The sequence below is a fragment of the Sarcophilus harrisii genome, chromosome 4 (genome assembly GCF_902635505.1).
Source record: "Sarcophilus harrisii chromosome 4, mSarHar1.11, whole genome shotgun sequence".
NCBI classification, from domain to species: Eukaryota; Metazoa; Chordata; class Mammalia; order Dasyuromorphia; family Dasyuridae; genus Sarcophilus; species Sarcophilus harrisii.
In genome coordinates, this window is record NC_045429.1 from 365,430,710 (window position 1) to 365,440,836 (window position 10,127).

At 39.9% G+C, this 10,127-nt stretch overlaps 1 protein-coding gene across 2 annotated transcripts in view; it reads right to left on the reverse strand.

The window, feature by feature from the left end:
• GALNT2 (polypeptide N-acetylgalactosaminyltransferase 2) overlaps positions 1-9,606 on the reverse strand; it is a 246,703-nt gene extending 237,097 nt beyond the window's left edge. For both annotated transcript variants that reach the window (XM_031966892.1, XM_031966891.1), the window contains exon 1: positions 9,378-9,606. In XM_031966892.1, the coding sequence (XP_031822752.1) occupies positions 9,378-9,506 (129 nt within the window). In that variant the 5' untranslated portion in view covers positions 9,507-9,606. The remainder of the gene's footprint in view (positions 1-9,377) is intronic.
• Positions 9,607-10,127: the final 521 nt, after the last annotated feature.

Here is a 10,127-nt window from a genome sequence, read left to right on the forward strand (position 1 = left end):
AATTTTCCTGTAAAGTTACCAGGAATAGTATTAGAAATGTGTGATCATATCCACCCAGCCCTTCAGGAGCCTTGAAAGATCTTGAAAACTTAAAGAGTATCCTTAATGGCTTAAGAAGACACATGAGGAACTTTCCATGCTTCTATTGGTTCTTAGAGAAATAGGGGACTATTTAAATTGGTGCATGTGTTGTCAGATATGAGTAACACTTGGTTTTAACTGTTTTTTCCTTCATTCCAAAATTTCATGTTAGAGAAGGGGAGAAAGATTAATCAAAGCATGATTGGCTTAAAAATAAGAAAGCATTAATAATCAATAATTTAAACAGGAAATGGAGATGTGGTGTTAGAGATTTAAAAAGGGAAAGTATCTGATTACCTTAAATTTGTAATTAGCAGATTTTGGGATTTGAATTACATTATAAGAACCAGTTTTTCTTAAAAAAAAAAAAATCTTGCTGTATTTTCAGAGGCAGGACAACTATAGGCCATGTAGTCAGTTGATCTTTACCTATGAATACTTAATCCAAGATATGAAGCTATGAAGAAATGAATGACAGTGAAAGTCACTTATTACCTCCACAACTATCCTCTTCTCCAAGGAAAATCTCCAGGCAGAAGACTGATCAAATCAGGCTACAACCCTGGGAATAATTGAAAAATCAAACCTTGGGCACTAGGACAGAATAATTTCTGGGGAATATAAGTCATAGAGGCTAGAGGAGTTCACCAAGATATTCACCCCATCTCTCTATCAGACTGCCATAGCAAGAGTAATCACACCATTTCAAACTCTTCAAGCAATAACTTTCTACTGCATTCTTTATTTTTACAAGTCTCATCAAGACACCATGCTTTCATGACCTCCAAACCACATAAACTCTTTAAATTTAAGCCTATGAGTGGGATTATACATCATTGGTTTTGAGTTTTTTTGGTGGTTGTTTTTTTTTTTTAACTCCAAGCTAATAATTCATCACTTTTCCCTGCCATCCACATTTCAGCAGGCTGAGACACCCAATCAGTATAAAATGACACAAGTTCCCAATACCAGTAATACATGACTAAATGTTGTAAGAAATGCCAAATATTTCACAAGATGTAAGGAGGGAAAAATCAGCACAGGAAGAAGGGTAGAACATTTCATAGCTGTACCTGCCTAGAAACTGGGAAATACAGGGCACTCAAGATTAGAAGCAGGAAAGAATGTTCCACCAACTAATAGGAGCATCTAATGCTTTCCAAAATTCAGAATTCTCAGATTTAAGAAATAGATACCATTTTTCTTGCCCTACATTTGAATAAGTTACAGTTTTAAAAAATCTTCTTCCCATTTGTTCATCTCATTGGATTATCCCAAGAATCCTGGGACAGCCATAAACTTATCATATTGCCTTGTATACCATCATCATGGGATCATGCTGGTACCACAGAGGTCATTCGATAAGAGCTTAATAAACATTGCTAATTGTTTTGTTAAAAAGCTTATCATCCTCTTCTTACAGATGGGGAAAATTACGATCAAGTTAAGTGACTTCCTGAAGATTTTGTTGTTCTGTTGTGCCCAACTTTTTGGGATCCTAGTTGTTTTGGGTTTTGGGTTTTTTTTTTTTTTTTTTTTTTTTTTTTTGGCAGAGATACTAGAGTGGTTTGCCATTTCCTTCTCCAGCTCATTTTAGAGGTGAAAAAACTGGGGTAAGCAGGATTAAATGACTTGCCCAGTGTCACACAACTATTAAGATTTTGGAGTCTTCCTGACTCCAGGTTCAATGGTCTAGCCATTGTGCCACCTAGCTACCTTATCTTGCAGATTTCATAATTAATAAGTAGTAGAATTGGAACCCAAGCCATCTTGTGATTCCTAGACCAGTGAATCTAGGTCTGGCTGTTCTGACCACAAGATTATAAAAGCCAGAATGGACTGAATAAATAAATCTGGGGGGTGGGGTGGGACAGAGGAGAACAAGAAGGAAATACATTTATTAAATACTTATTATGTGTCAGGCACTGTTCTAAGGACTTAAGAAATCATATTATTCCAATCCCCTAGCTTTACATCTGAGAACCTAAAAGTCAGAGATGTTAAGTCACATCCAAAGTTATAACATGTAGTACCACTACCTAGATGACCTAAATAGGGAAGAAGACTTAACAGGTTTAAATTTATAGATGAACAACTATAAACATTCCCCATATCCATATCTAAGGATTCCCCAGAAGAAACAACACAATGTAAATGATCAAATAATTTTGAGAGTAACCATAGATCATGTACAAATAGTTGTCATTTTAGCTGAGAAAATCAGTTAGAATCAAATCTTGTTATTTTCTAGAGTGGAATTCAGTTTCAGGTGGATTCATTTTTGACTTCCCCTACTCAACCAAAAGAAAACCTAATCATATCCCACAACAGGGAAGCCTATTTCCCATTACCCAAAACTAGAATGAGCTCCTAGAAGCATCTCAGTTTCCTTTCTAAACACATAGCCTAAAGAATAGGAACCTCAACAACAAACTTAGCAGAGTTTCCAAACCTAGAAACTGTTTACATATTTTTAAAAATACTTCAATGATTATATTTCAATAAATTTTGTTTCCTTTGCAATCCTGGATATTTAATGCACTTAAAAACATTATTCTGAGAAATGTTTCATCAGACTGCAAAAAGACTCCATGATGTACAGAAGAAAAAAAAGTTAGCTACCTTTGCTTTAGAAAATAAGAAAATAGCAGCAGAGAAAGAGCAAAATGGTCTAGCAGCAGGTTTAACTATTTTCTAATATAAGGAAGACTGCTGAACTTTCCAATACTTATGACTTCTCCAGCTTCTTATGAATCTTACAATCATGACCTCAAAGATAAATCTGCCCACATATCTAATTTTTTCCAAAGTAGGTTTCACCATGCTTCCTATTAAATCAACCACAACCTCCTGGCTTACCAGAAAACAGGGAGAAAAAGATTATCTGGTTTAACATTTAAACCTGTAACTATCACCCCCCCCCTCCAAAAAAAAGGCATTTCTTAATCCCTGAAGTTCTAGGAAAAAAGATGGCAAAAAGAACCAATACATGTCTTTTCCTCAACCACATCCTGCCCTCCCTCCTCCCTCAAAAAAAGGTCATCATTCTGGTTGCTTCTATGAAAATTCCTATTATTCTTGAGAGTCCTCTAGTTAAGAGAATCTAAGTTTAGGACTTCAGCAATTGGGTTGGGAAACTTGAGGGGAAAACTATTCCCTTCACAATCTCTAACTCTTATCCCTCTCTGCTTCCACACCCCATGGCGTGGTATCTGATGGATTCCCAATAGCAGGCCCTATTGCGTGCTGAGCAAAGCTTATCTTCTCAATTTTTGCCAGAGGGTCAAGGGAATAGCTCATTATTTGTATGTTGTTTATCACTCACAATCTGTTTTCATTATGTTCAAGCACCCAGAGGCTTGAGCAACATAACTTTATAAATTGGAAAACTTTATTTTCTTCTTTTTTTTTCTTTAAAAAGACAAATTTAGATTGTGTCATCATTTAACCACATTCCCTGGCTATTCAGTCCCTTTTTCTGTACCTCTTCTTATTACCATTCCAAATCCTCCTTTTTGAATGGCATTGCTTTAAATCTCCTGACTGCAAAGAAAACCTAATTATACGTAGCATGGTTTTGTTGTTGTTGGGTTTTTTTTTTTTTGCTTCCAAACAATGGTCATAGCCCCAAATGTGCTGCTGACACAGATTAAAACTACTGGATCAACCCCAGGTTAGACACAGACCCAGTGATTATACCACACTACCTTTTTGACAAGACAAGCAAGATTGAACAATGGGTAAAATATATGGAGATAGGACCAGGGCCTAAAAAGGTAGAGGGGGGAAACTGGTTTGTTCTCTCAACCACAGTATATTCTATATCTGAGAAGACTTGAGAACAGATATCTACCTCTTCTAATTGGTTTCCTTGACCCACCCTGAAGAAGAGATTGATATCGTTACCCTATAACCTCCCTCAATACCTTCTTTAGTTTAGCTACTTCTACTATCTTATGGACAAGCAAAAAAAAAAAAAAAAAAAAAAAAGTCTGAGTCAATCTGCAAAACATTCAATTCTGAAAAGGGTTCTAGCTAGATTAATCTACTCCAATCAATCCAAAAAACAGCAACTGCATACAAGCTGACCAAGGAGAGGTAGAATGAAGTTGTTGTGGAGGTAGAAGCTAAAGGTAATAAATGGTTTCTACCACTGATAGCCATGTGCTACAACCAAAAGAGACAGAGACAGAGATGCAGACAGAGAGACACACAGAAAGAGAAGTCCATTATAAAATTATCCATGTGAAACTTCACATGACCGCTTGCTACCTATACATCCATGCTATTGATATCATACTTATCAACAGTGGTACACATATACTATCCACCCATGCAGATAGCTAATATAGCATGCAGCATTAACATCCCTTGCTATCGTTGGGTTATATTTCCTTGAAATTATTCCTAAAACTATTGCTATATACAGTCCCATATGTCAAATAATAGAAGGGCATCCACTTATTAGTGTTTAAAAAAAAAAAAAAAAGGTAAATAATCACACAAACATGATAGAAATGCTAAATAGTTAGAAACCAGTACCAAACTCAAATAATCATAATCCCACTAAATAAAAAAAATTGGTTAATGATTAATTAATTTAATTGATTAATTAATTAAAACATCACTCTAACTTCTCTAACTAGACAGAGAAAGGAAGTTTGATCTACTACCTGGAACAAGGGCAATTCGAAGAAGCATAAGGTTTGACAAAATTAAGAATTGGTGGTGTTACCTTGGGGAAGTCAATTATCTGCTGTGTGTTTTTGTAATTCCATTAGCTAGTAGCTTTTACTTACCTCACAAGGATGCTGAGCTGATTAATAAGAATCTTATAAGCTGTTCCTTTGAGATCTGGGTAAAAGGCACTATGTAAATAAGTACAGCTCATTCTTCAGGATTTGTAGGCTCCACTCTCCTTACAATAGCACTACCCAGAGGCAGCTGCATTTTAACATATAATTCTAAAAAGTCCTCTCCCGCCCTTTCTCTTTCCCTTCCTCCTACCCCATCAACTGCTAACATCATAAATAAGTTGGGAGACTTAACATGATTAAATTTTTGAAGCATCAGAGATGCACACAGAAAAGGCATCCTTGAAACACAAATCATCATTTTTTTGGAAGAGAGCAAAATGAAGGGGAAAATTCCATATAAATGTAAATGAAATGTAATTTTAAACAATGTCATACAGAAGTTGATTTGGCACACATTCATACCCTCCAAAAAAAATCCAAAAAATTTAAAATAAAAATATAACCCACCCACCAGTAGCCACATTATTAATAATCTTGCTTTCTGAAGAAATATCCGTGATGGCTTTCAGCATCTATATTTTAATCTGTAAACCGAGATCAGCTTGTCTTCCTAACTTCTGCTAAAGGGGGATAACTGTTTTGTGATAAGTCACTTAAAAGGCAGGGCACACAATGACAAGCTCTAGCTGGATAGCTGAGGCAGCAGAAATACAAGTCAGTCTATAGTCAGACAATTCCAAAAAAGCAAACAACTCAAATCCTATTTTCCCAGATGGAAAACCTGATGATGTAAAGAAATTGACAAAATTTGGATTTGCACTCTTGTGCAATGGAAAAAATCTAGATCCATTTACACAAGGAATATCTGTACACAATTATTTAAATCTTGCTTTTACTTTTATTCTATTGTTTTATATTAAACTTTGTTATGCACATTAAATGTGGGGTGGAAAAAACTTTTTATTAACAGACAATCATGAAGGTGAATTTGGGAGGGACTTTCCAGCACCATAACTCCATTGAAACAATTCAGGAATAACTGGGACTATACAATTTTTCTACTACATCAAGAAATTCACTACAGCAGGAGATTCTATTCATACACACACACCACCTCCCCAAACAGCCCGAGTTCTTTTACTTTTTATATCAGGGTCCAACACATGAAGTTAATGAGTCTTTTACTGCAATTTCAGAAGCTATTTCATTTACACACCTCTTCCTCTACAGACAATCACTAAACCATTCTGAGGGCTGGGATTAAATTTTATGGTTCGTTGACAGAAAGAATAGAATCCCAAATCACCAACCCATGTATAATTGTTAATTTCCCCCCACTTGTTTCTACATGGTCTCTGTACTTTCCTATTGCCACTAGCCCAAAACAAATGTCCTGAATTTTTCATCTGAAGCTACACATCTGAGGTCAACAGGGAAGATCTGAAACCATCATTTAGTTGAATCTTCCAGTTTGTGTAATCACAAAGGATTAGCTATTTGGAAGAATCACAAGGTCACAAGAAAACCCACATCAATTACTATAATAGGCAAAATGATGGAAGAGAATATCAATTTTTCTGTATGGTACTTAGCATTTGACTGGTTTCTCTCTTCATCACAAGCTTCTAATCCTTCAGGTCCTCTCAACATGTATACCAGAACTTTCTAACCTGCTTAGGCACAAGATTCCTAGGTACTAAAATTTAAATTCCTTAAAGGCAGGGGACACAACTTTATTTATTTTTGTATCTTCATCACTCTCTGCCTTAGTACCTCTGCTTATCAAAGGCAGGGTACCTATATCGAATGAGCAATTGTTCAACAAATCCCAGCTTAATAACATACAGTGCAATGGACTGATTGCCATTTATATATTGCCCATTGCATTTCTGCATAATATCTCATTTTTTAATGTTCATAAGATCAAAGAGGAGATATCAACAAAAAGTTTAATTAAAAAATCCATAAAATTATAAACATGGATTATAGATTATAGATTCATTACAGATTTGGAAAGGATCTGGGGAGATCTCAACCCTTAAATCTAATTCCTTCATTTTACAAATCAACTGAGAACTAAGATGCAGTTTCATTTCAACAAATATGAAACACTTACTATGTGCAAGGAACTGGAGATACCTATATTTTAAAATGTGAATAGTGTTGGGCCTGGAGTCAAAAGATCCACATTCAAGTTTAACCTCAGACACCTGTTAGCTCTGTCACTTAATTTGGCTGCCTTAGTTTCCTTTACCATGTGATTTCCCAACTATAAAATGGGAATTAATAACAGTATCTACCACTTCCCAAGGTTGTGATGAGGATTAAATGAGATCATATTTGTAAAGTGCTTTAGAACACTGTATGATACATAGTAGGGGCTGAAAAATGCTTATTTCCTCAATCCTTTCAAGTAAATGTTACAAAAACACTAAATGTATGGAGTTCAAATAAGATTAGCTTGAAAATCGCAGAAAGGAGAGATCACTTTTTATCTGGTGGAAAAGATTAGGGAAAGCAACCAATTTAAAAACTTTTCATTAAAAATATGAAATCACTTCTCCATACATAATAGTTATGCTGTTTCTCCCTATAAGAATGTGAGCCCCTTAAGAACGAGTCCTCTTGCTATACTATTAGTATGCTTAAGGATTTGCTCTTAGTGCTCTTAATGGCATAATATATGCTTTTTCATTCACTCATTAATGTATTGTTATTGTTTTTAAATAAACACAGAGAAATAGGAACTGAACTGTGAAACATATTAAGTCTGTAGAAAGTTGAAGCTTTCGTTTCAGTCCCTCTAGATGGGGCAAAGCGATTTAAGTTGCCAAGTGCCCAATAGGTAGCCTAGATACATTGATAACCCATCCAACAGAGAATGAATGAAACAACCATACCCAAATAGCTACACATTCAAGAGTCATATTAAAGGGGAAGTTCAGTGCCAAACTTGTCAGTTTCTAATTATCTGTGTTTGGTTTACAACAGGAGACATTCTTGCTACAACTAATCATATAAAATGAAACTTAAATGTATCACATACCTTTAACCCAGAATTTAACTGTGAGTTTGATCAGATACTGAATGTCAGCGTAGTGATGGGTTCCTTGCTTTTTTAAAAAAAGATAGCACCACATTTTTTAAAGCTAGAAAGCCATTAAAAAAATAAAAACACAAAATCTGTACCAATATACAACAATGCATTCTACAATAGGGCTTTCTTTTTGTTTCACTGCATTTTGTTTCGTCGGAGTACAGAATTTAGTTCGTTTCAATACAGATACGGATAAAAAAAAAAAAAAGCTGGAATTCTGTGCTTGGTAAAATATGTGCCTAGTTTAGCTTTCATGATTTCCGTGTCCGAATCACTAAGTAATTTTAAAAAGAAAGGCAAACATCGGTACAACACGAGGAAGAGGCCATGGAAAATTAAGGCGCACGAGGGAACATGTTTCACTTAGCTGTGGGATGAAGCAAAAGGAAACAGCTCAACCAGTTGTTAAGAAATTGAGAAAAGGAGAAAACGTGAACATGAGTGGCTCCTAGGGGAAGGACATACACATGACAAGTTTCTACTCCAGGGGGAATTGGGTTACAGAATAAGTAGTGGTGACCCGCTCCCCAAAAGAAACAGAAAAAGTGTTGATTGTATTCGGCAGGAAAACCAAGGTTTCCCCAGCAGAGTGAGAGAAAGAGGAAAAAGAACAGACTGAGGGGGAAGGGGAAGGGAAGAGGGAGAGACTGCAACTAGTGTCATGCAGCTGAAAAGACCTCTAAGAAACAAGTTAAACTCTTGTTTCTACAAAATATATGGCATTTTAGAAGCAACAGTCTCTGTCTTCCTCCCTTACCCTTTGCCTTTTGTCTTTTTCCGACCCTCCTCCCCAGAAACTTCCCAAGAAGCCGGGCTGAAGCTGCTGCAATTGGACAAGGGAATCCACTTGAATGAAAAGAGGACCAAGAAGAGAAGGGGGAGAGAGAAAGCAATCTGCCTTTTAAAGGCCCCTGGGGTCTGATGTGCCTCCACCTTGCAATTTTTATATCTCAGTAGCTAATTACAGCAAAGGGGCCAATTCTTACTCTGGGCTCGGGGAGGACCCTGCTGCGGAGTGAAGGGCAGGGAGGAGAAAGAGATTTAAAACGATGAGGAGAAATTAAGTCTCCAGTACTTTCTCTTCGGGAGAGGACTCAAAGGAAAAATAGATTAAATCCAAAGGCTTCTGGCTAGATTTTCGCCCCGCAAACAGCCCGGGGATGAGAGAGGTGGCGAGTCAGACATCGTACAGACAAACAGACAAACCAGACAGACGAGACTCTGGGGAAGTGGAAGGCGGGCGGAATGAGGCAGGACGGACCTCGGGGCAAGTCGGCAAGAAAGCCGAGCCCCCACCCCGGAGAAGCCGCGGAGCGGGGCTGACCAAAGGCGTCCCGTTCCAAGTCCATTTCCCAAGGGAGAGGGGAGCGGGTGCCCAGGGCGCCGGCACCCGCGGGGCGCGGGGACTGGGGACCCAGAGCTCGGGCTCGCGCTTCACCCACCTTCTTGCCGGCTCCGCCGCTGCTCCCGCCGCCGGCCAGCGCCGCGCTGCCGCCCGAGTACATGTAATAGGCAATGCCCAGCACCCAGAGGAAGGCGAAGCAAAGCAGCATCCGCGATCGCCGCCGCATTCTCCCGAGTCGGCGGGGCGCTCCGGCCGCCGGGGCTGCTCCGGGAGTCCTCCCTCCGGCCGCCGAGAAGGAGGAGAAGGAGGAGGAGGAAGGCAGGAGGGGAGGGGGCGGAGGGCGGCGGCAGCGGCTCCCGCGGCTCCTCCTCCGGCCGTGGCGGCGCGGGCGGCGGCTCCTCCTGCAGCGGCGGCGGCGGCGGCGCCCGAGCCGGCTCCCCCCGCCCCTCGGGTGTGCGCAGCGGCTCTGCCGTCCGCAGCCTCCCCCGCCTCCTGCTGCCCTCCCTCCCGGGCCAGAGGCGGCGGCGGCCGAAGCAGGAAGAAGCGGCCCACATCAGCACCGAGAGGGGTCAGGGAGCAAAGGGCGACCAATCCGCGGCTGCGGGGGGGGCTGGTGGGCTGGGACGGGAGGAGGGGATTAGCGATGTCTCCATGGCTGCAGCACGCTGGGGCTCAGCCGGGGGAGGGGAGCGAGACGGGAGGAGAAGAAAAGAAGAGCTCTCCCGTGGCCCTCTCCCGCCGGCTTCCTCCCCGCCCCCTCTCTCCTCGTCTTCTCCCCCTCCTGTCTCCTCTCCCTGCTGTCCTCGCTCTGCTCCTTCCCTCTTCCCCTCTCCCTCCTTCTGCTCCC